At 37.7% G+C, this 26,795-nt stretch overlaps 1 protein-coding gene across 2 annotated transcripts in view; it reads left to right on the top strand.

Moving 5' to 3' along the window:
- NGF (nerve growth factor) overlaps window positions 1–26,795 on the top strand; it is an 88,644-nt gene that overhangs the window by 44,335 nt on the left and 17,514 nt on the right. Inside the window, exon 1 of one of the 2 annotated variants that reach the window (XM_083358649.1) lies at window positions 13,867–13,999. The exons of the other annotated variant lie outside the window; for it this stretch is intronic. Coding sequence (XP_083214775.1) covers window positions 13,991–13,999 — 9 coding nt within the window. The 5' untranslated portion in view covers window positions 13,867–13,990. Of the gene's footprint in view, window positions 1–13,866; window positions 14,000–26,795 lie in introns of those variants that run through there. 2 annotated transcript variants of the gene reach the window in all.

A 26,795-nucleotide genomic window follows, 5' to 3' on the forward strand; every position in this document is an offset into this window, starting at 1 on the left:
AATTAGCTACCAGTTCTTGCAAAGTGGTGCGAACTGGCTGAATCCCACCACTGGAGCTGGGGTTAAAAATGATCTGTTAAAATTGTGTGCACAATGTCACTGTAAGGCAGTATAGGCACAGATATTGAAATCTACTTATGACTAGTGATAGTGACACAGGCTTAATCCTAATTCTTTAAATATGAGTAGTAGCCTAATTAACCATATTTTGAGAGAAAGCTGCTGACACCTAAGCAAAACGCTCCATGCATGCAAAACACAGATGATAAGGCCATATGAACTAATCTTGTCCCACCACTTTCAGTATTTTTATTTATTTTATATACATATGGTTAAATTATTTTCATCAATTATTATCTCCCTTGTGGGCATATATTCCCTTTTCTCTATTGCAAATTAATAGCTGATAATGGTCCATTCACTTTTCTTAATGCTTAAATGGTGTTCCTTTTCACCATCTCATTTCTCAGGTAATATTGATTGTGACTGCTGTAAGCTAAATGCCCTGTGCCTGTGATGTGGTCCATACTAATATTCTGGATAGATTCGGCTTGAAATATTTACTCACTTCAATATTACTTGCTATAGTTCAGACATGTCAAACACAAGGCCCGGGGGCCGGATCCGGCCCGCGAAGTGGTTTCATGTGGCCCGCGAAGCCATCCTGGAAACAGTGAGGGAACGGCCCCCGCTGCCTTGGCCCTGGCCCAGAGACCCTCCTTCTGCCAGAGACCCTCAGATCTGTCCCACTCCTGCCCAGGCCCCCATAGGCACCCTTGATACGAACGATGTAGAGCTAGCCACGCCCACCCAGTAGGCTGTATGCACTCTGGCCACACCCACCCAGTAGGCCACGCCCACCCGGCCCCCTGAGGGCAACCGCAATGCTGATGCGGCCCTCAATGAAATTGAGTTTGACACCCCTGCTATAGTTGAAGACTTCTGAATAAAAATAACCATACTTAACTTTCAGCATCTAAAGGCAAAGATTCCCTCTTTTTATAAGGAGGGGATTTAGTGCTTTGGTAATATTTGTTAAGATTTTGTCTGTAGGCAAATAACAGTAAAGAACTACATAGAAGTCCATGTGTAGCTCTTGATTCTTCGGGCCTGACATTAATCTTGCCCAACCAAAGCAACTATGTGCATAACTATTAGATATATTGTTGGGAATTGCTAGGGAGGGTCCACCTTGGCCCTCTTCCTGACTACCAGACATTCCAAACTCCACTTTCTCTTTGCCCTCTTGGAAAGAACTGGTCCTTCCTGCCATTCCAGACTGCATTCCACCACAATTAGTCAAAATGTCAGGGAGTTCTGGAGGCCAGAAACAGCCTTTGAGAAGGCTTTATTTCACATTTCTATAGTTTTCACATGTACGGTATTTATTTTTGTGTACGGTTTCTCCTAATGAGTGCATTTTAAATGCATCTTTGATTGGAAAACTATATTGCAAAATTTAGAATATAGAGAAAAGCCAAAGGATTCAATCATTGTGTTCCAATTTCCATGTTCGTTCAGGAAATACAATCTAACTGATAGATATTAACATTGTAAACTATACAAATCATAGATCTACCTTATGTGGGAAATCTAATATTTGCAATGTAATACAATGTTCACTATTCAGTTCACTATTCACTTAAATTTTAAAACAGTTACAAATTTTTTAGAACATTTTTTAAAAAAATGTTCAAGTCTTTTCGCATATATGCTTGATAAACATATTGTTAAGTGTTTATAATAAAAATAATTGTTAAAATAATCCAGTGAGGTTGCCAAATATATACCTCTCAAAAAAGGGGTAACCTAACTCTCTTTTAACCATTTTACTTTCAACCAGGATATTAGTGAATCTACATGAATCTGAAGTACTTGATAGGTACAGCTCACCTGAGATTTTATCCTGGAGAGTACTCAATTCTTGAATATCTCATTCAGGCTACTACAGGTATTCCTTGACTCATAATGACAATTGAGACCAGGAATTTCATGCAGTCATAAAATGAATCATCATGTGATTGGACTAGATTTTATGACCATTTTTACTGTGCTCATTAAATGAATCAGATGGTCATTAAGTGAGTCACATGTAGTTAAGTGAATCCAGTTTCTCCAATTGACTTTGCTTGTTGGACACTGTCTGCAAAGTTCACAAATCATAATCATATTATTCTAAGACCCTCCAACCATAGGAAATGTGATTGCCAAGCACCAAAGTTGCAGTAATGTGATCACAGGGGTGGTACAGTGGTTATAACTTCAAGAACAGATCATAATTCTCTCCAAGGCTATTCTAAATCCAAACCATCATGAAACAAACAGTTGTAAATAGAGGATTGCCTATATTGTCAAAAAAATTCTTATATTTTCACACAATCATTTACTCAAAGCAGAATGAAAACCTTTCATATTATATAAACTTTTATTTCTTGTTTCCATTCTTCAGTTTATGTGTGAAACTGGATTGTGAATGTATTTATGTTAACATGGGAAGTATCAGCCAGTGTTATGTTCAAATACTTTGCCTCTGATAAACAATGAAGTCAGAAAAGGAATTTTAAAAGAAAAGTAGGAATTTGTTTTTCATCCTTACAATTTTAGTAATTTGTTTAAAAGTGATCTCCCTTGGAACATTCAGTACTTTTCAGGACTTCCCATTTGATATTTATGTCTTTCATCACTTAACTGTAATAAATGTAATGTCGTAGGATTTTATTTTCTATCCTTTTGTCGACATAACAAAGACTTGTAAGGGAAAACCAGTATTTGCCAGGAAAATAAGTTTTTTTTCAAGTTCAGGTTCGTGATATAGATGAGAATGTTAATTATTTGGCTTTAATTGAATTTTAGAAAACAGGAGCAAGGAATAAATATTGTTTATTAGTTAATGTGCTATGTAACCTTTGGATCTTGTTAAATAATATGGGTTGTTTTCTTTTGGCTGAGCTTAAACATGAAGTATGATTCGCTCATTATGGTTTACCATCAGGTACCGACTATGATACTATAGTGTGTTGAGCAAAACATGGTTTTAAAATCCTGGCTGAAATATGCATATGAATGCAACAATTACCTTGAAAATTGCTTTTATATTATAGAGAGTATCTTGTGATCAAAGAATAGATGGTTCATGGGATTGTGACTACTAATATATTAATATACAACCAATATTTTCTCTAGAAGTTTAATAAAGATTTTAGCATCCTGTATAAGTTTCTCAGAGACTTATAAAATACCACATTTATAGTTGGTTAAATTTCATCATGGTATAAAAAAATGCTGAAATCAGGTAAGAAAGACTTGAAATTAAACTATACAGTACATCAAAAGGAAATGAGTTTGGGAAACAACTGTCTTGAAGTAAGGACCAGTTTAAAATATATATTCAATAACTGAAAAAGGAAAAAGTGTGTATGAAACCATGCAATGAAATATTGCATTAAAATGATGGAAAGTGTAACCATGACAATATATAAGAGCCTTGGTGAAGCAGTGGGCTGATGCCTCCTTAAGTAACACCAGCTGCCTGCAATTAGTGCAGGTTCGAGTCCCACCAGGCTCAAGGTTGACTCAGCCTTCCATCCTTCCCAGGTAGGTAAAATGAGGACCCAGATTGTTGGGGGCAATTAAGCTGACTTTGTAATAATGCCGCTTGGGTGTGTGTGAAAGCCCTAATAAGCAGGCATATACATAGAATGAAGGCTACTGCTAAGTTTGTAAGCCGCCCTGAGTCTTCGGAGAAGGGCGGGATATAAATGGAAATTAAAATAAAAATAAAAAAATAAATAAATATTTTTTATTTCTTTGATATTGAGTTGTAAATTGAAATATGGATATTGTAAGATTTTGCCTAATTGCTACATTGAAACAATGGGACTGTTCAATGTATTAATGTTCCCTATTCTCATACAATGTATCCTATAAGTCTGACTAATTAGATTTCATCCTGATTTACACAGTAATTATACTTACTGGATGAATTTATAAAGTACAGCCCTTATAATCACCTCCTCCTTGAATCAATATGTGTTTGTATGTTCTGAAACTAATTTCGCTATGCCTATGTGGCTTCTCTAACTTTGGCAGGACCTAGCAATTAATTCCCTAGGTAATAGTTTCCATCTTCAGGATTGGGAAATGTGTGAAGCTGCAAATAAGTGTCCTTTGGTTTCTCAATATAATATATATTTTCCAGAATACCTCCCCACAAAAAATTGGATTTCTGACTCTTCTGGAAAGTCCTACCTAGAATCATCATATCTTAATAGTTTTAAGAACTGAATGAATTTAAGGTTTTGTAAATCAGGTTATGAGTGATGCTTCTTGTACAATAACAACCAATAAATGATGCAGGTCTGGAAAAAAAAGAAAAAAGAAAGTATAATCTTCCTCATCATTACTCAACATATCTTACATCCTTGTTTAGAGGAATTGACTAATAAGTACAGTATTATTAATACAATTCTAAGAGTTGGGAAATTACTTCTTTGTTTAAAAAAGGTACCTTTGATCACATTTTAAGGTCCTTCGACCTTTCAGACATGGGCAACTGTGGGTCAGTTTCTTCCATGATTAGACAAGGTAATCGAAACAAATGTTTTAGATTGATTTCAAATGAGTTTTAGGGCAGGCTTCTTGGTCAATCTGATGGATGATCCTTGGAGAGAGATTGAAAATTATTGTTTGGATTTTCCTAAATTTCAAAATCCTTGTGGACCATCTGGAAATTTTGTTATTGCTCTGTTCCTATCATGAAACTTCCAGATAGACTCATTCAGAAGCTGAGTGATATGGTCCCTCAAAACTCCATTTTGTCTTTGATACTCTTTTTACACAAACATGAAACTGGGTGTCAGCCCTGTGAGGTAGCCTAGAAAAGAAGCATAACTAGGACTGGCAACTCTATTGTAAGGTTACATTACAGAATCTTGCAAGACTGGAAGTATTTCTCCCCTCTTTTCCTTTTACTCACTAGAAAATTAGGGAGGACACATTCTGAAACATTTCACATGGGCTGAAACATCTTTTACATGCCAGTTGTCCAGTTTGTGGCTCCTCCTCCTGCCACACAATTTTTATACGCCGGAAAATCTCCCGCACTCGCTCGCCGGCCTCCCAGATGCCCCTCGTGCAAGCTCCGGATGCTGCTGCGCGCCGCCCGCCTTTCTAGCACGGCTTTGTCTCTTTTGCGCTGTCTTGCGGGCGCCGCCGCCCCTCAACGTGCGTCTCCCCGCCGCAAGAGGGTGTCATTTCTCGCAAAAAAAAATTGGAAGGGGAGGAAGCGCCCGACGTACGTGTGGGGTATAGGTAACCCAACCCTAGACCATGGCAGCAGGCGGCATTGGGATAGGGGAGGCGAGGCGCGCGTTCTTCCTTCCCTCTGAAGAGGCAGCCCCGGCAGTTCTTCTTCCACCGGGCTTACTCCGTTTGCTGAATCTTTGTAGTTACTTAAGTAAGTGCTAGGCATTTTTAATAGGTCGCATCCTTTCTTTTCTCCATGTATTGGCACCTCGCCTTTCTACGCTCTTACCTCTCTGGCTCTGTGTTTGAATACACCTACATGCTGCACGCACCGGTAACTTTAACAAGCCAAGATGACGTCAAAATGATTGTACCACTGATACGACAAAATCATTGTACCACTGATATGAGGGTTTGGTCATTAGCATGCCTCCACATGCCTCCTTTTCCCCGACCTGTGAATCCTTTGCAAACACACATGATAACCATCAAAATCCCTTTTCAGGGCAAACCATATTATGAATTCTCTTTTTTTTTTCCCCAGCATTTTCTTACATGAGAGATTATAAATTAGTCCTAAGGAGTGCTCGTTAACAGCTGGGGAGCGCGCACGTGCGCAGGACTGCCCTGCCGGCTCCCGCCAGACGCTCTTCCCTCTTGAGGCAGCATCGCTCCCCGGCTCCTAAGGAGTCCTCGGGGATGCTGCCTCAAGAGGGAAGAGCATCGGGCGGGAGCCGGCAGGACAGTCCTGCACACGCGCGCACTCCCCGGTTGCTAAGGAGTGCTCCGTAACAGCTGGGGAGCACACGCATGCGCAGGACTGCCCTGCCAGCTCCCACCAGACGCCAGCCTGCCCTGCTTCCTCCACAGTGAGAGGGGAGGGCGTGCCTTCCCGGGCTCGCTGATTTTCCGGTGTATAAGACAAAAAATCTTGAAAATCATCTCAAAAGTTGGGGGTTCGTCTTATACGCCCAGTCGTCTTATATGCCAGAAAATACGGTATTTTATCACCTAAGGATTTTAGTGAGATGCTCTAAATATCAAATTAATAAATAAAATGTTCCTTCCCTCTCTTCCTATAGTTCTACTATTGCCTCTTGCTAGACAGGATGACATGTAATATTTCCCAATAGTGATGATTATTGAATAAACTGGAAAATCTTGCCAATCCTATCTACATTTCACAGAATCAAAACCACATTTAAAGAGTTCAGGTCCTGCAGATATTACTAAGCTACAACAGGCTTAGGTGTTATAGCAAATGATAAGTTATGTTATAGTGATATTCATATTGTCTGACAGTCCACAAATTCTCTCCCTTTGATAAATATTAAGAAAGAATAAAAACAGTGTCAAAAAATAAAATATTAAAAATCTGATTCCTATTTTTACAAAAGCTGGAATTTCCTTTGTGATGCAGGTGCACAGACAGTTAGTGTAGTTAATCAGATATATACTGAAATGTATTTCATCAGAGGCTGTTCATTCCTTTCCTCTTTCACAAATTCCCTGAGGGATATGAGATTGCTATCATAATTATAACATATTATTATAATTGCTATTAACACACAGTCTACCAAATATTTCTGATTCAGTTTGATGCTTCTGATTATCACACCCTTCCCATGGAACTGGGATAGTTAAAAGCTCTTTTAGTGTGAAAAGTACTTATGAATAGCATCCTAGTGAGCAATAAAATAACCTAATTTCCATTAGTTCCAATGGAAGTTAAATTAAAATTATGGTTTCTTAGAAGTGAATCCCATTTTACTTCAGTGGAATTTAGCTTCAAATAAATAAATGCACAGTTGCATTCTTAATGTTTAATTCAAGCTCATTCACATTTCTTGAATTTGGTTAAATGTGTCTTTGTTTTCTTCTGAAGGTTTAGATTAAGCAACATAACAGTCCAATTAGTTCATGGTCTTCTAGATCTTTCTAAATGCAACCCCCTCCATTCCCTTCCTTCATTTGCATTTGATTCATAATACCTGGCCTGCCAATTAAATCTACTTAGTTCCTGGATGGAGAACGATCAGAGAATTCCATGAACTTAGATAAGAGTGAGTAGTTGCATAAAATTCCCAAAGGCAGCAGTGGCTAATCATTTCTACATTATTGCCTCCCACTACCATCACCACCTTCTGGTATATAAAGTTATCAGAGGTCAAGCTAAACTGGAAGGAGCATCTGTATTTTCATGGAACTGAATCCACACTCCATTTGTAATATCTCTGTAAGAGAAATATATGCTTACAAATTAATCTATTGAGTTATATAGACAAAAATGCATTACATTAAAGAAAATTCCCTTGAAAAATCCATTAAAATGTGCCAATAAAAATGCATTTTAGTTCTAATGAAAGTGTATTTACATTTTTGACAATTAAGGAAACTGAGGGGAATTGACATTGACAGATCTGACATCTTTTAAGAGCAGATGTAATTGATGCACCAATTTAAGCTGAGTAAGAGCAGTTAAAGGGACGCGGTGGCTCAGTGGGTTAGGATGCTGAGCTTGTCGATCAGAAGGTCGGCAGTTTGGTGGGTCGAATCCTGAGTGCCGCGTAGCAGAGTGAGCACCTGTTACTCGTCCCAGCTTCTGCCAACCTAGCAGTTCAAAAGCACGTAAAAATTCAAGTAGAAAAATGGGGACCACTACAGTGGGAAGGTAACAGCGTTCCATGCGCCTTTGGTGTCTAGTCATGCTGGCCACATGACCATGGAGACATCCTCGGACAAGCCCTGGCTCTTCGGCTTTGAAATGGAGATGAGCACCGGCCCCTAGAGTCGAAAATGACTAGCATGCATGTGCAGGGGAACCTTTAAGAGCAGTTAACCAACAGGTTGTGTTGTGAAGAAAATAAGGACAGGAGAGAATAGAATAGAATAGAATAGAATAGAATAGAATAGAATAGAATAGAATAGAATAGAATAGAATAGAATAGAATAGAATAGAATAGAATAGCTTTATTGTCACTTTAAATGTACACTAATTGGCCTATATTAAAATGAAATTTCATTGCATACAGCTCTCAAAAGGTCACCACCTCCAATATACATTACATAAATATGACAAAAAATGCATATCCTCACATACCCACATATATGGCACAGAGAAACAACACAGTCTAGTATGGATGTATACATGTACATGGCAAGAAAAACAAATCTTGCAAGTTTACTAGAAGGATGCCATAGGGAACAAAGCTGTTACAGAATTGAGTAGTCCTGTTGAAAATACTTTGAAATCTCCTTCCAGAGGGGAGCAACAGAAACAGACCATAAAGTGGGTATGTGGTGTTTCTAACAATGCTTCAAGTTCTAAGCACATAATGCTTATAAGCATTGTCCTGAATAATAGGAAGCGAATTTCCTATAATCTTCTCATCTGTCAAACCAGTCTCTTTATGGACCTTCTATCTGAGGCACTGCTACCACCAAATCAAACTGTGATGCAGTTTGTTAAAACGTTCTCAATCGTGCCGCTGTAAAAAGTGGCCAGGACAGAAGGAGAAAGATGTGGTTTTAGAGATAACATTAAAGATGTTAACCACCTTCAGTTATATATTTAAAAGATAGGATAAAATAATAATATGACAGCTAGAAAAAATAACAAAACATCGCAATCTGCAAATTGAAGTTGAGTGATAGTGGAGGAAGATATCAATAGTTGTACCAATAGTAATAGAAGCCTTTGAAGCAATACCCAAAGGGCTGCCTAGATAAATGGAAATTTTGAACTTATTAGACCTGAAAATTCTGACTTTGCAAAAAGCCACTTTATTCAGAACTGCCTATATACTCAGATGTTGCCTTAATAGCTCTTAGGTCCTTAGTTAGGACTTGAACTGTTAAGTTTTTACCAGTCCAAGACTATGAATCAAATTAAAGATTAAATTTATAAGAATAAGAATAAAGGGAGTCCTCATTTAAAGACTACAATTGGTTTCAGCAACACAGTTGTTAAGTGATTGCTAACTGAAAATCACATGACCTCAACTGTGCTTACAATTTTACTTCAAGTTTTCTGTTTTACAGCACCAGAAGGTTATGATCCCAAACATCCAGTGAGCCCAAGGAGTAGAGAAGGGACACAGTAATCATCTCATGAGGAAACAGGGAAATTTTATAGCCATTCCCACCCTCCCTTGGAATACTTACTCCATTGCTGGAATAATTAGCAAGAACAGAATTGCTATTTGCATTTACATTCATTGGAGAAGAAGGAATTACAAAAGAGTAAGCAGGTACACAATGGGAATTATACATCAAAAGGAATGTGTGAGGCTGTGAGCCAGGACCCACTTAGGGGGAATATGAAAGCCTTTAGGGCAAAACTGATTAGGGTCTTGTCAGTTTGAAATAGCAGTGCAAGCCAGGTGAGAGTTTTAATCAATTAAGAGCACAGAACTGAGCTTGTTAACTTTTTAGGGACACACTGCACTGTGGTGAAGAGCAGCTCAGGAAGAAATAGCTTGTTTAGGCATATCCACTGCTCAGTAAATGGGAAACAGATCAGGCACAAGACATTGTATATTAATTTATTGTCATGATGAACCCATGACCAAGAGAGAATGTCATAAATGCAGGCATTGGTCACAAAGTTAATTTTTCATCACTGTTCTACCTGTGAATGGTCCCTGTCCAAAGCAGTTTCTAAACGAAGACTATCTGTAATAACATCTTAGAAATCCAGGTACAAAACTGAGATCAGAAGCACTTTCAGACCTGATTTTCAGAAGTGTTATCCCATCCCAAAGAGTTTTAATTTTTATTTCAATTTCTGCTTATCTAGAAGTGAGAAACGTATAAGTGTTAAGACACAAACCTGATATTTATTATCTAGAAACTCTGCCTGTGCAAAGAAATTTAGATTTGCTTTGCAAAAGCTGCATCTTGAAGGCAACATGATTCTCTTTGCTGAATGTGAAGATATGCCTTAATTCAGGGGTCACAAACCCCCAGTCCATGGACCAGCACCAGGCTGCGGCACACCAGCAACCGGTGGCTCAATGGCTTAGGACTCTAAGCTTGTCGATCAGAAGGTCGGCAGTTTGGCGGGTCGAATCCCGAGTGCCGCATAACAGAGTGAGCGCCTGTTACTCGTCCCAGCTTCTGCCAACCTAGCAGTTCGAAAGCATGTAAAAATGCAAGTAGAAAAATAGGGACCACTACGGTGGGAAGGTAACAGCATTCCGTACACATTTGGTGTCTAGTCATGCCGGCCACATGACCAGGGAGACGTCCTCGGACAAGCGCTGGCTCTTCGGCTTTGAAACGGAGATGAGTACCGGCCCCTAGAGTTGGAAACGACTAGCACACATGTGCGAGGGAACCTTTACCTTTACCTTTAAGGAACCAGAGTGTTTCTCAAAACACTTCATTTGAATCTTTGCTGAAACAAACATTCCTTTGATACATTGTCCTGTTACACAGCCTTTTCTATCATCAGATATCAATTCAGCTCCCTTTTAAGACCATCTGTTTAAAACTAAATGCCTACAGCAGGCAAGAAATCATGCATTTTAAAATCACCATATTCATGCAATTCTCTGTCTCTCCTAAAGGCATATTATCTATAATTACTTGGGATTGGGAATTCCCTTTACTTAAAGAAATGACAAGTATACGTTTTTTAATATTATCATCTGTACGGCATTTACTTTGCTTAAGCCGGAATTTTAGTAGCTCGAAGGAAATAGTGGTTAGAATATGTATACAAATTCTGCAAAATGTGTCTCTCCACATTTGTATCAAATATGGTAAGATTCATAAAAGATTTTCAGAGCAGCAAATATGTTTTGGTAGAGATCTCAGGTAATTCTCCTCAGTCTTTCTAAGAAGATTATAGCTTGGAGTGAAATCCTTCAGTCTGATTGCTTTAGGAATTGTCACTTGGGTGGCTGGATTATTCCTGTAAGGTCACATGATGGGCAGCAGAGTGATGATTAAACATGGGGAGTTCACAATGGACATCTGGATTTTGAATAATTGTATCCTTTTCAATTTTTTGCCAGTTCCGAAAAGTATAAAGCAACGGATGAATGAGTACTTCTGGGTTGAGCAGCACACAAATTTAATAAATTATTAAATAAAGCCATTATGCTATCTTAGTGAAACCAAAGAATGCATTTTCCTATTATGAAAAATCTGACAATAGCAGCAAATTTGGATGGTTTTAAAAGGGGCCTGGATGATAGTGATAGATTAGATTATCAACACCAGAAATGTGAGCTGAAAATTTCTACAGGAAACTTTGTGGAGGATCAAAAGCTTTATGGGAAAAACTCCTCCGCACATGCATGCTAGTCGTTTCCAACTCTAGGGGCCAGTGCTCATCTCCGTTTCAAAGCCAAAGAGCCAGCGCTTGTCCGTGGTCATGTGGCTGGCATGACTAGACGCATGACCCGTCTCCGTGGTCATGTGGCTGGCATGACTAGACGCCAAATGCGTACGGAATGCTGTTACCTTCCCACCGTAGTGGGCCCTATTTTTCTACTTGCATTTTTACATGCTTTCGAACTGCTAGGTTGGCAGAAGCTGGGACGAGTAACAGGCGCTCACTCTGTTATGTGGCACTTGGGATTCGACCCGCCAAACTGCCGACCTTCTGATCGACAAGCTTAGAGTCCTAAGCCATTGAGCCACCAGTTGCTAGTGTGCCGCAGCCTGGTGCTGGTCCATGGACTGGGGGTTTGTGACCCCTGAATTAAGGCATATCTTCACATTCAGCAAAGAGAATCATGTTGCCTTCAAGATGCAGCTTTTGCAAAGCAAATCTAAATTTCTTTGCACAGGCAGAGTTTCTACATAATAAATATCAGGTTTGTGTCTTAACACTTATACGTTTCTCACTTCTAGATAAGCAGAAATTGAAATAAAAATTTAAACTCTTTGGGATTGGATAACACTTCTTGTCGTAGCTTGTTTTTTTCACATCAAATAATATATTCCAAATGATTGCACAACATGGTTATTGAGATAAATATGCTAATTTGAATTGAACTCATTTGCATAGGAAAACCTTTATATTCAAACATTTTCCAAAAAAACCCTATATCTTTGATCAATGGCTACTAATATTAATATCTCATGAATAGAATACCTTAAGTAATAATTCCTGGGAAATAAACGGTGATGTGGAGGCCTTACTGCCTCAGCTTGTAAACTCTCCAAATTCACTATTTGTACTATTAGTGTCACTTTATAACAGTTTGGTCTGATTTAACAAGATTCTTTCCTATACTGATTAGTGCTCTGGGATTGCTGTTCCATTCCATGGATTTTGGCGTGGGTAGCCTTATACAAGTCTGTCTTGACATTCATTGTAGTCAGTATGTCATAAATAGATCTTTGGATGGTGGATATAGTTCTGTTTATTCTGTCTATTGGATAGAATAGGGTCATTAAACAAGGTCATTAAATTGTTGCCTGGGAGTAATATGCAGATGTACAAACTAAATTTTCAACCAGGAGATTTGAAAGTAAAATTGATTTGGTCTTTCTATTCATCCAAGAATAAATGAGCAGCAATCTCACAAAAGAATGATGAGCCCCTTTCTGGCAATGACCTATGGTTATTCATGGCTTAATCTGGCTGAATTACGTATATAAAGGATTATTGTGGCATAGTCTACAAAGGACTTCCTTTAAGGAGTATCTGAAAAATTGGTTTAAAAAGTAGCAGCCCAATTATTAGCAGATGTACGCCATATGGAATACATTACACCAGTTTTCTTACATCTTCACAGGTTGCCTAATATTATTTAAAGCCTTGAACAGTCTAAAAACAGAATAACTGAAGAGTTACTTCTGTATTGATCCCACACTGAGATCAATATCATAGCTATGCTCTTTTTCCATGAAAAATGCAGGAGGGAGAGACATGAGTTGAAGCTTTTCTAGAGGCAGCATGAAATTCTTTCTTGGGATAAGAAGAAAAAAGTATGTTTATCAAAACATTGGTGTAAAAATGATTCCTTTAATAGTAAGTATGCACTCAAGAGCCATAGTAAACCAGATAGCAATACCTGAAAATCCTGTAATATTTTTCCAGTGGATGGACAGTTCTTTTTAGATACCATATAGTTGACATTATAAGTTTGAGGAGATGAGTACCTTTAACACTTTGATCTCTTCTCTTGACATGAGGTGAGCATTAAGTCTCTGCTGTTTCCTTGACAACAGTTTAAGGAATGGTTTGCCACTTTCTGAAGCTAAAAGAGAGGGGGGAGGGGTCTATTATAACTTCAAATAGTTGCTAAGTGACTGGTCATTGAGCAAGTACTACTTGTAGTTCTTAGTAGATTGTTGTCCTGTAAGTATTTTAGAGCTCTATTCTAGAAATTTCATATTTTAGTTCTCTTACTCACAGTTTGAGTATACATAGGTCTCTGAATTCAGAAGGTTCCAACCTCAAATTGATATGCTAAAGGATGCATATAGACAGATAGTAACCACTTCAAAGGAGATCAAACAAAGATGTAATATGTATACTGAAATACTGTATTGCAGGGATGTTCAACATCCAAGATACCATATAAGATATTCTGTACTTGCAAGAACCTCTAGTGCTAGTACTAGAAGATGAAGTTAGATCAACGCTCTGGTTGTTATCAAATTGGAAGGTTGCAGGAACGGATGGAATAGAATACCCACAGAAATATGGAAAGCAACAGAAGAATCAATAAGGGTTCTAACCCAGGCTACACCTACAAATCTGGAGAACAACCAACTGGCCAACATGGAAAAGGTCAGTCTACATTCCATGTTTTAAAAAACATGTCTTAGCATTGAAAACTATCATACAGTACCCATGCATCTTTCTGTGTGTGCCTCCTACTGTTCTGCTCATTAGGTTTATTTGAATGTATTCTGCCATTTGGAAAACTTGTTTTATATGCTGACTTGTACACTTTAGGCCAGGGGTATCAAACTGCCAGCCCGCGGGCTGGATGCATCATAGCAAAACTATGCCCACCCCATTGCCAGCAATGGCAAAAAAAATCACAATACGTCATGACACATTATGTGACATTGTGAGTTTGACACCCCTGCTTTAGTCCATACCTTAGGTAGCTCTGAAGAAAGAGATATCTACAGAGTATTGTGAGAGAAGGTGTCAAAGGAAACTCTGTTTCCTGAATTTGTTGACTCTTTTTCCAGGCCTCATTAATGTATTCCATGGGCAATAAAATGACCTGTTTTTTGAGGTCTGAAGCAGCTGCTTTCCCTCTAGCATTGGCAAACAAACAATGAGAACACCCAGTCATCCCTGTTCCCAGGTTCTGGGGCGGTCACGCCAAGATTCAATTCAAGCCTGCCTTTCTTTCTACCTACCTGAATGGGAGCCTTGAACCAAAGCAACAGTGGGTGGCCTGGGCTGCATTTGATACCTTCGTAGGATTCCAGCCTAGAACTAAAAGTATTTCTGGCTTGAATAGGATTCCTCTTGGTTTTTGATTAGACCACAGCTAACACAGCTGGAAAGCTTTGTGAATAAACTAACTGTGCTGAAGAAACATTCTTGTTGACTATATTATCTCTCCACATTAGAGGAATTATTATTTGTATAATGCCATCATTCTGCACGTGCCTCCTACTGTTCTGCCCATTAGGTGTATTTGAATGGTTGGTAATCTGATCTGTCAATTCACATATTTGCCCTATGGTGCTTTTGTATCATACTTCCAAATTATTTTTTTTAAAAATGCAGATGTAACTTGTCTCAACACATATATTTTGTATCCAATTTCCTGTTAATTTATGCAACTTTCATATATATATATATATATATATATATATATATATATATATATATATATATATACATGTACATGTACATATACATACATACATACATACATACAAATATATATATATATATATATATATATATATATATATATATATATATATATATATTTGCAAAATTCTTCAGATTAATAGATTTGTTAATAAATCCCATAATGAGAAAAGTTATACATTTGACAATTAGTCATGTTACCATCAGGAAACTCCATTTTCAGTTTCATCAAGCAAGAAATATTTAATATGTAATTTACTTATGATACATAGATAAAATATCTAGGTATATGATTAGTTATAATGTATTTACTGGAGTATATAATTTTTTGTACATAATCCATGAATGTAATTCATTCAGAGATGTGCACTATCTGAAGAATTATTACATCTTACTTTGCATTGTATTAATTTGCATTAATTTTCAAGAAGCTCGACCAAATAAAGAAGCAATAGCATTCACTACTAATTTTGGATGCATTATAGAAAAATGAGTAACAAGGAAAATAAGTAATTTAACTTCCACAGGTGGAATCAAGATAACATGAATAGAAACCTATATAACATGATAGAATTACTGTAACAGTTTCCATTTGTGTCCGGAATGCAAATCGTGTGTGTGTGTGTGTTTGTGTGTGTGTTTGCATGTATATTCCAGCAAACGTATATTTAGATTTCAAATATTGAAGGATCAGTACATCCTCAAAATACTTAAATGTTCTGAATTTTCAATCACCCATACCTACCTTTCTTATCTGACTAGAGCTTCATGGATGTTGGTGCCCAGCATATTAAGTTAGTGAGATTTTTAGATCTTTATAGTAATTGAATCAGCACCAACGAATTAGGAATTTAAATGAGCAGCAGAAGGAATGTAAATAGAACATTACCATTCAAATATGTTTTGGTCTGTAATTTTTAAAATCTGCCCTTTCCATCTGAAAAGCTGCAGTTGTTTTGATTAAACGCATGCTGCGGTAGTGTTTGTATGGATACATAGTATTGTCTGCCAATTGATATGGCCACATAACATGCATCTTGAAACTTAAGTGCAAAAAAACCAAATATATGCACTCACATTCACCAACTACCATAGCTTATCTTTATTTATATTTAACTATGGAATCTCAGGAATTTAAACATGAAGGGTGGTGTGGATGGTTTTGTTGTTGTTTTGGTTAACTTCTGTTTAGAGGAGAAGCATTAAATTTATCCCTTTTGATAACTGACTTCAGGTTGTACAACAGAATATTACTAAGACCAATTTAATGAATCTTTCATCTACTTCTACCTTGTTTTTAAATAACATGATTAAAACTGAATCAAAAGTTATATGAGCAATTTTCATATAGAGTAAATGTTACTAAGATTTGAATCTGTTCATCTATTTGAAACCTACATTGAACTAAATGTAAAGTAACTCAAGCTCCCACTAGATTTTTTTAATTGTTTTTTTTCCAAGATTTTGAGTTGTAATATGAGGCAACAAAGAGACAATTCATGTGGTAGAAACAGCAAATCCCTAAGATCTCATATGGACAACAGACCTCTCTCATTTAGGAACAGGAAAGAATCTCTTGAACATAAAGAGAGAGCAAAAAAGCATCTGTTATAAAGAAAAGATACTGTCAAAGAGCTTTGTTCTAGGATTTTCCTCCTAGGTGCCCAACTCCATAGTTTAATGGTAGAATTGTGAGAGGAGTGAGATCGCCTGTGTTTATAAACTGATGCTTGTCTTTGAAGTAAAGGTTAATGCACAGTGATCTATTTACCATTAACAATTTCTTTGTTATTGCATCTGTTGTGAAGCATCCAAGTTTGCCAGTAGCATCAGGGGCTGCTTTTCTCCCTGTACAAATGGCAGTGGTGCAGGAAAGGAAAGATTTTTCTCCATCCACTGTGGTCCTAAATTCCCCCTTTAAAAAAATAAGCAACTGCACATTTCTCACAGTGTCTTGGTTTGTGGGGCTTTTTTGTCTCTAGTTAAGGAGCAGCTTAACCAGCAAATCTGAATTACAAAAATCCAACAGCTGTAGCAGGTTGAGAACACTTTCTGTGCTTCTCTTAGTGCCATATTATCTACCTGTAAAAGTAGAACTGGCACAGCCAAAGAGAGTCATTCACCTGTCATTTCTGTCAATGAACCTGGCGAGTCAATGGCATATGGTATCCAATATTGCTGGAAGCAGCAGGTACGCATATTCACTATTCGCACAAGTACTTTAGTTGGTGCAAACCCTGTTCTCGAAACGAAGGTAATGATACCTTTTAAGTAAATCCTGCAGCTCTATGAAGTCTCCTTGCTATCCCAGGGCCCTTTTCTATAAGAATCCAGCAGTATTCAGAAAAAATATCCAGCTGTTGAATTTGCTGAATGCAAATAAGTGAAAAGCCGTGTAAGATTTTCTTTTCTTTTTACCCAGTGAAATGCAGATTTTAACATTCAAGAACCAGAAGTAGTTGCCAAATTACTTGGGTGACTGATGGCAGATGATTAATCTTAGAATGTTGTCTGAATATCAGGTAGCCAAACTAACATAAAATGTACAGCTGCATGATAAAACTGTAAAGTTATTGACACAAATTTCTGTCATTGGAAATTATTATGAACATATAATAGCTCTAGTGAAAGCCACGTGAACCATTAAGTGTAAATTGCAATCTCCCAGGATTGATATATTTATATAGATATTTTTTGAAATAATTGTAAGCCTAAAGTTAAATACAACTGAATTTCCATGTTTCTATATAAATGAGGCATTACTGAATAGCAAAATAAAAGAGTTGGAAGGGACCTTGGAAGTCTTCTAGTCCAGGGCTTTCAACCTTTTCACCCATTGTACCACTTTCAGGATATGGCAACATCTGAGTACCAGCAGTCGCCTAGCAAGGTGTCAAAAACGTAATGACCAAAAAAAAAGGAAAAAAGTGATCAAGTACAGGTAGTCCTCGACTTACAACAGTTCACTTAGTAACTGTTCGACGTTACAATGGCACTGGAAAAAGTGCCCCCCAAGCCACAGCTGAGCGGCGCTCCTCCTCCTATCTGAGGTTTTCGTTGTTGTGAGCATTTCTGTTGAGGATTGGCAGCAGCGGTGGGGTGGGGGGTGTTTGGTTTTTATTTCCCCCGTCTGCTGGGTGGTTGCAGCAGGTTTTGGTCACTTCACATGACCCTGGGACACTGTGACCAACATAAATATGAATCAGTTGCCAAGCATCTGAATGAAAATCACAAGACCCTGGAGATGCTGCAACATTCCAGCTGATCGGTGCTTCTTCCTGGCACTTCCACTGAGCCCTGACAGCCCCGAAGAAGTGCTGATCCTGGCGCTTCCACTGAGCCCTGACAGCCCTGCAGCTCCAGCCATCTCTCGCTCAGCCTTGTGCAATGCTGCCACCAGTTCAGCTCGTTCCCCTCCCCCACTACCACTTTTCTAGGATGGTCGGGTACCACCTGCCAGGTGCCAATGTACCACAGGTGGTACCCGTACCACTGGTTGAAAAGCCTTGTTCTAGTCCAACACCCTGCTCAAGCAGGAGGCGCTATCTATTCCAGACAAATGGCTGTTCAATCTCTTCTTAAAAACCTCCAGTGTTGGAGCACCCACAACTTCCGAAGACAAGCCAATCCATTAACTGTTCTCACTGACAGGAAATTTCTCCTTAATTCTAGGCTGGATCTCTCTTTGATAAGTTCCCCTCCATTACTTCTTGTCCTGCCTTCAAGTGTTTTGGAAAATAGAATGACAGTCCCTTAAAAATTAGAAGACTGCTATCATGTCATCCCTAGTCCTTATATTCATTAGATTAGATATTGCCAGTTCCCGTAACTATTCTTCATGCATTTAAGCCCCCAGTCCCCTAATCATCTTTGCTGCTTTTCTCAGAACTTTTTCTAGAGTCTCAGTTTGTTTTTTGTATCATGGTAACAAAAACTGGATGCAGTATACCAAGTGTGATCTCACCAATACAGTATAAAGCAGCACTAACATCTTATGTGATCATGATACTATCCCTCTGTTGATGCAGCTCATTGGTATTTTGGGTAGCTGCAGCACACTATTGGCTCATACGCAAGAGGCTGTCCACTAGGACTCCTAGATGCTTCTAACAGAACTGCTATTGAGCATGGTACCACCCATTTTATACATGTGCATTTAGTTTTTCTTGCCTAAATTTAGAACTTTACTTGTCTCACTGCTGAAGTGTATTTTGTTGGATAAGGCCCAGTATTTATATATGTCAAGATCCTTCTGAATAGTGTTGGCTATTCCCCCTAGCTTAGTTTCATCTGCAAATTTGATTACTTCCCCTTCTTTCTTCTCATATAACTCATTTATGAAAATATTGAAGAGTATTGAGCATAAGACAGAGCCTTGAGGTAGGTCTACGACAACTTAACATGGCCAACTTGCTGCAGTCAACTTGCCATGTCCAACTTTTCACAGGACAATTCAACGTTGTATTAATCATTTCATTCAATTACTTTTATTATTGCTCTGCATGTTTTCATCAAAATTATTGTAACTCTTATATATTTTTGGATTGACTTTCTTTATTTTATTATTATTGGCCATGGTTCCATTGAAATTAATTTAACTTCTGAATTTGTTGAATTGTCCTGTGGCGAGTTGTCCCATGGCAGGTTGGCTCGTTCCTCCTGCATACTTCCCACTGCATACTTCCCACTGCATGTAGATGTGGCCTCACTGCAGCACCCCATTGCATACCTCCCCCAGGTAGATGTAGCTCCATGATTAATAAATTTCTGCAAACATTTTTACATTTTTTCTTATTTGAAATGTTTTTCTAAGTTGACATTTTTGTTCAGTATTTGAAATATAATGAAGCATTTTGTGATTTTTTGTTTGAACTTCTCAAAATATGTATTCTTCCCAGCCGTTGTTCTTATGTTAGATTGCAAGAGTTGGAGAATGAATCTAGCCATCAAAAACATTTCCAGTTTCCCCCCTTTCAATATTTTTCTGAAACATTTTGTTTGCCGTGTTAGCACTTTAAAAATTCTGGTGCTAAATGGCTTGACAGCATATAAAACAAAAGAGTAGTTTAGACAGTTGTATAGACTTCATTTTGTTAATGAAACGGTTTGGCAAATAAATGGCACAAAGAAAAAAGAAAGCTCCTTTGTATTCTTAACCCATCATGTGTTTATCCTTTACGCACTGCAATCATTTTACAACAACAGTTTGTTTCAGGCTTTTTTCTTTTCAGAAAAACAAATAGCCTTTAGAAATTAATTCAGTTTGTCTTTAAAGTGAATCCATATGCATGGTTTTTGCATCCATAGTTATTATTATTATTATTATTATTATTATTATTATTATTATTAAGAATTTTGTGGCAAATTCTTTACTTCTATTTAAATACAATGCTAAAATTATTACCCAAATACTTCCCAAATACAATATTATTGGATAGACTGGTATAAGCCTAAGTGCTGAATATTTATGACCCCCCCATAGATAGGTACAAGCAATATCTGAATGTATATTTAAAGCTGAGGTGAATCAGTTACTACTTTTGTTAGCACTTTTACAACTTGATGCCCACCCAGTATCCAGAGACAAGAGACACTTACTTTGCAAACTTATTTAATTTCACATTTTCAAACCTACATATGAATTGAAATTTAATTAGCCTTCAAATTCCATATTTCTCTGGATTTTGCAGCTTCCCAAAGAATGCCAGAATTATTAAGGGAAAGCCTGCATAAATTTTCATGGAAAATTTATAGAAACTGACAGATTCTCAGACATGAGAATAAAAAGTGAAAATGATAGTTTTGCTGATCATTAGTGATTTCAATTTTGCTGATCATTATGACTTCAATTATCAGAGATCCTATCTGGAACTAATTAAATTTGAGCATATTCAAGGTAGGGGCCGGTGCTCATCTCCGTTTCAAAGCCGAAGAGCCAGTGCTTGTCCGAGGACGACTCCGTGGTCATGTGGCCGGCACAGTGGCGTAGCGTGGGTTGTCAGCACCCGGGGCAAGGGAAGTAATTTGCGCCCCCTAACACAGTGGGCGGCGACCCGGCAGCTCGGATCAGATTTGCACAGCCAGCAGTGCAGTGAGAGAGAGTGAGTGAGCCAGGCAGGGGCAGAGAGCTGCGAGTGCGAGCGTGCCCCCCCAGATGTTGCACCCAGTGCGGCCGGTCCCCCCTGCACCCCCCACACTACGCCACTGGGCCGGCATGACTAGATGCCAAAAGCGCACGGAATGCTGTTACCTTCCCACCGTAGTGGTCCCTATTTTTCTACTTGCATTTTTATGTGCTTTCGAACTGCTAGGTTGGCAGAAGCTGGGATGAGTAACAGGCGCTCACTCTGTTACGCGGCACCCGGGATTTGACCCGCCAAACTGCCGACCATCTGATCGACAAGCTCAGCGTCCTAACCCACTGAGCCACTGCGTCCCTTACTGAGCATATTTAGAGGGCTCTAAATTAGGAAAGATTAATTTGTAACATAATCTTGGTTGAAGGGCCTAAGACGCTCCAATGTTGCTAAATTTCAATTCCCAGAAACTCTAGATAGTGTGACCAGTGTTGAGGAATGCTGGGAACTCTATTCAAGAGCTTCTGGAGGGCCAAAGGTTCCCCTCTCTGACAATATGAAATATTAAATTTAAGATCTCTTGCTGTATTTTTCCAATATTTTCTCTATCTTCTTTGGTTTGCCCAATGAAACTATTTTCACTTTCAGTCCTGGAGAGGAAAAATTCATATGTCATGTTATTCTATAGCATCAGTTCAACACAATATTTATTTTTCACATCGTTACTTGATTTAATTGAATTTATATTTATGAAGAATGCCTATTTTTAGCATGAGAATATTTTTTTTCACAAAACTTTATTGAATTTCAAAAGAATATAAAATACAAAAGAACAAAGAAAAACAGAAAAGGGAAGCAGGAGGAAAAAAGAAATTGGGAGGTGCAGACAGAAAGGGAACAAAGCTATAGGAAAAAGTAATTTCTTACCTTTTTTCAGTACAGACAGAACATAAAATACAATGACCCTTTGAGCTAGTGTAAACCATAGCATACAGTATTTTAGTAGTCATAAACTCTTCTAGTCATCAAATCCCAAAGTTAAAATTTCATTTCTTTCAATTTCAAGCAAAAAGTCCAAAAGTAGTTTGCAGAAAGTAGCAATGAAGCTAGATAAAGCCTTTTCTTTAATCAAAACAGTTAATTTCACTATCTTTGCCAGCTCCTTTAAGTTCACCATACATTTGTCCCTTGTTGGTATTTGTGTGTCCTTCTATCTCTGCACATTAAGAAGCCTTGTTGCTGCTACCATGTAAAAGAAAAAGGTTCCATTTTCTTCCAATGTGTTTGCCCATCTAACAAATCTAGAAGAAGGAAAAGAAGAATTATAGAATCATAACTCATTTCCCTTGACCATCCAAAGAAGGTAAGAAAATGTGAAAATGAAAACAGACCCTGAAAAAGCAGGTACTAACTTCAGTTACTTGTTTGGTGTGGCAATCCAAATGAATGTATCCGCAAGAAATCCAAGCCAGGCTTGGCTTGAATGCTTGGGACTCCTCTGCCTCTACTATCAATCTGCTTTTAGGATTTTTTAGTACTTCATTGCAGCATGCTTTTCTTTAACTTGAATTCATTATTCCATTCCCTAACTCAAACCTTGCATTCTGGGGTTATAAAGAACAGGTCTTAACTATTCTCAATGAAATATTTTCCAGGCATTTAAGAGTGGTATCATATACTTCATCAATCTTCTCAGGTCTAAATATTTCCAGTTCCTCCAAATTCTGTCAGATTCAGTTCCTGGGCCTCTAATCATATTTCTTACCTTTCTTCAAACCTATTTCTGTTTCTTGAAATACTTTAATGTGAGGTCCCCAAACAGGAGAAAGGACTTAAAGTAAGTCTGACCAATGCGAAATAAAAAGGAATTATTGCTTCCTATGATTTGTATTTGTTGATACAGCTAAGAGTGCATTGGCCTTTTTTAGATTTAGTGAGTGCTAATTAGAATGTCATACAGTGGGATGCTTTTTCCCCTGATGCTTTGCTGAAATTAGCATCACATATACTTCACAATACCTGTTCACATCAGCATTGATTTTCAGTTTTTTGAGGCAGTTTTTGATCTAATTATTTGATATTATAGTTTTTTCTCTCTCATATCATACATCAGAGAATTGGGGAAGGTTATACTCTCCATAGGGACGCGGTGGCTCAGTGGGTTAGGACGCTGAGCTTGTCGATCAGAAGGTCAGCAGTTTGGCGGGTCGAATCCCGAGTGCCGCATAACAGAGTGAGCGCCTGTTACTCGTCCCACCTTCTGCCAACCTAGCAGTTCGAAAGCACGTAAAAAATGCAAGTAGAAAAATAGGGACCACTACAGTGGGAAGGTAACAGCGTTCGGTGCGCCTTTGGCGTCCAGTCATGCCGGCCACATGACCACGGAGACGTCCTCAGACAAACGCTGGCTCTTCGGCTTTGAAACGGAGATGAGCACCGCCCCCTAGAGTCGGAAACGACTAGCACGCATGTGCGGGGGAACCTTTACCTTTACCTACACTCTCCATAAAATAAAACATAATTGTAACCAATATCTCTAATACATATTTAACTTGTAATCATATAGTATTCGAAGATACTTTTTAGAACCACTATTATCAAGTCAGAAATGCTTCATTTAATTTCCCCTTTCTATTAACAGAGTGCATTTGTTTCTGTTAAATGCAAAAATCTGTTTCTTATTTGCAGTTTTTTTTCCGAAAGCTAACAAAATTGTTTTGAATGTTCTTTCAGTCTTCTGGGATATTAGTTATCTCATCCAATTTTATGCCATTTGCAAATTTGATAAGCATTTCCACTTCTTTATTTGTTCATTTAGAAAATAAATATGAATCTTGATGAGTAGAAAGCTGAGGCTGGGACTTGGGGCAACCCACTTGTTTGAGAAAGACTGATAAGCATTCCCTGGGTATGCTTTTCAAGCAAACAATATATTCACCTAATTGACAGGCTATCCAGCTTCCTACTCAGAATTGCATGTGATACCTACTCAAATGGATTGTTGAAATTAATGTGTACATATTGTACTTTATTCTTATACCCTGGTCATTCTCATTGGCATTCTCCAAATCTTTTCCAGTTTGTTACTCATATTTTAAAACAAAAGAATATCAGTGAGGCATAAAGGATTAGTGTACAAAAGTCTGCCTCATGCTGTTCATCTTACATGAAAATCACATCTGTCCTGGAGGATATGTACTTATAATACTTGAAACTCAGGAATTGATGGGAGTGGCTGATTTAGAAATGATCTCCGACCTTTTTGTGTGAAATTGTAATTATTTGGCTTATCTCTGCAATTAATGGGGGGATATGGGGAATTCAAAAGAGGCTGCCTTTTTCTGAATAATTTGAACAGTGGAACAGTAGAAAGTGACTCTTCAGAAGCCTTAGGCAACTGATATTATAGTTAAAGCATTGGCACTTATATAATGTTATGTTTGCACAATTTCATAAGCACATAGAAGAAATATAGTTAGAAGTAATAACTCTTACCACAACCTCAACTCCACCCTGATGATTCATGGAATTTACTATTTGGGAAAGCTTCACCATTCTTAATTGTACAGCTTTTGTCTGTTCTATAATAGCCTCAGTGCACAGTCCAGTCTTATTTATTTATTATTTAAGAAAATGTATATGGCCACTCAACTTATCTCAGTGACTTTGGCAGCTTACAAGAATAAAAGCCCAATATAAAAAACAATAAAAAGCAATAATCCTAACCCCCTTGGCAAGTTTAAATGGATAGTTATTGCCTCAATGTTCCTAAAGAGAATTGCTAGCTTCTGTATGTTAAAGCAAATTCTTAAAAATGAAAATGCCCCATTTTATATTATAATAATATCATTGTCTTTTAGTATATAATTTATCACTACTACCCTTAGATTTGTTCTTATAGAAACCTAAAATATAAATTACATAAATTAAGAGTGAAAGTGTAATCACATCTGATTATTCCAGCACAGATGGCTAATTATTTGGGCTGCACACATTTGGAAAATGATTAGGGAAAAGAGTTTTGAACCTCATGTAAGAGAATTCTTAAAGCAGCCCAACTTTTTCAGGCTTTTGTGCAATCTGGAAAAAAAAGGCTGGTGTTGTTTTAGAGTTGACTGGCTGAATGGATATCTAGGGTACTCAATTTCAAAATATCTCTGGATGTCTTCATAGGTCAGAAGATTATATAAAAATAACAATTGGCCAAAGACAACAAATCCCATTACTGCATCACCTCCAACTTAAAGAGGCCTGCCTGCCTAACCCAAAGGCTGAAGGGGAGGAAAATTTTATCATGATTGGTGGAAGACAGATAAGGTGGCTGTTGCATGAATTTCCTAAGGTTGCTGCTCAAAGTGGTATTTAAATATAACAAAAGGAGCATTTTTCCAGGCCTATTTAGAAGCGTGCAAAAGGTATGCTTTCATCAATAGCGGATAGGTGCTCTGCTCAGATTAAACCCAAAACACTTCTGAATTATTTTACAAGTGTGCATAGTCCTACTGATTATAGAAGCAACTTAAAAAATAAGGAATATTTGTAAATAATCATGTTAGCCCCATACATATAAAGTGGATAAAAATGTCTTATTAAGAATGTTGGCGTTCTCTTCAATATGATCTGTGTACATGTGCATTACATTTATGTTTATATCATCTGACCTAGCAATGAATTTTGCACTCTGAGATACTCCCAGGGCTTCCTTTAGGTTTGACTCTAATAGATCTCATTAAAGACTTCTACCTTTTGATAAACTTCATTTATCAATTTGTGTTGATTTAATTGAATTATTTTTATTGCCTTACTTCTGCATCAAAGGATGGCCTCAGTCCAAGTTCATTTAACTGGGAATGTAGTTGACTGAGGCTGAATTTCTCTATCCACTTATTTTAGGAGTAAGCTTAACTGATCTGAGTAGATATATGTAGACTACAGAGTCAGAGATGCTTTTTGAAATGTAATAGGAAATGTTTGTAAGAAAAGTTGTGATACACAACTTTTCCACCATATATTTTAAAAAGCCACTTCCACAGTTCATAGGCAAGCTTGGTTTTCAGAGTGCTAATTTTAGAACTGTTTGTTCAGAGATCATTTTTGTCTTCAAGTATCTAATTTGGATTAAATTATCTCATATGTCAACAGAACTCAGCAGTGGCTGTGTCACTCTGTTAGCACTTAGAATTGTCCAAGCAACAATACAGAACTCTGGGACCAGCTCTTCAGAGAATGATAAGGCCTTAAAGGGATGGGCTGACACTAACTCTTGTTGGTATTTAAAAGCATGTATTTATCTGGATGTTATTTACATGTTCAACTTTTAGTTATAAATTAATTTGTAAATGAATCCATGCCAATTATCAAGTTGAATTAATAGGAACTGAAATAGATCGTGTTTGCTTCTGCCTTGCAAATTCTCACGGGAGAGATCATCAGGTTCAACATTTTGCTCACTTTTTGAGATAACAATCCAGTGTTGCAATCCAGTGTTGCAAAGGTGTTTCCCTTTGCTGTTCTTTTATCTCACCAGAAAAACCTGCCTCTTAATGCTATAAAAATCCTATTGATGCTTGCATTATAAATTTTAATCTGATTTTTAAAAACAGCTTATACTATCTTCCAACAATACCATAAACTATAGTTACTATAGATTGGCCTGGATGGTAAAA

The sequence above is a fragment of the Vipera ursinii genome (genome assembly GCF_947247035.1).
Source record: "Vipera ursinii genome assembly, chromosome: 3".
NCBI lineage: Eukaryota > Metazoa > Chordata > Lepidosauria > Squamata > Viperidae > Vipera > Vipera ursinii.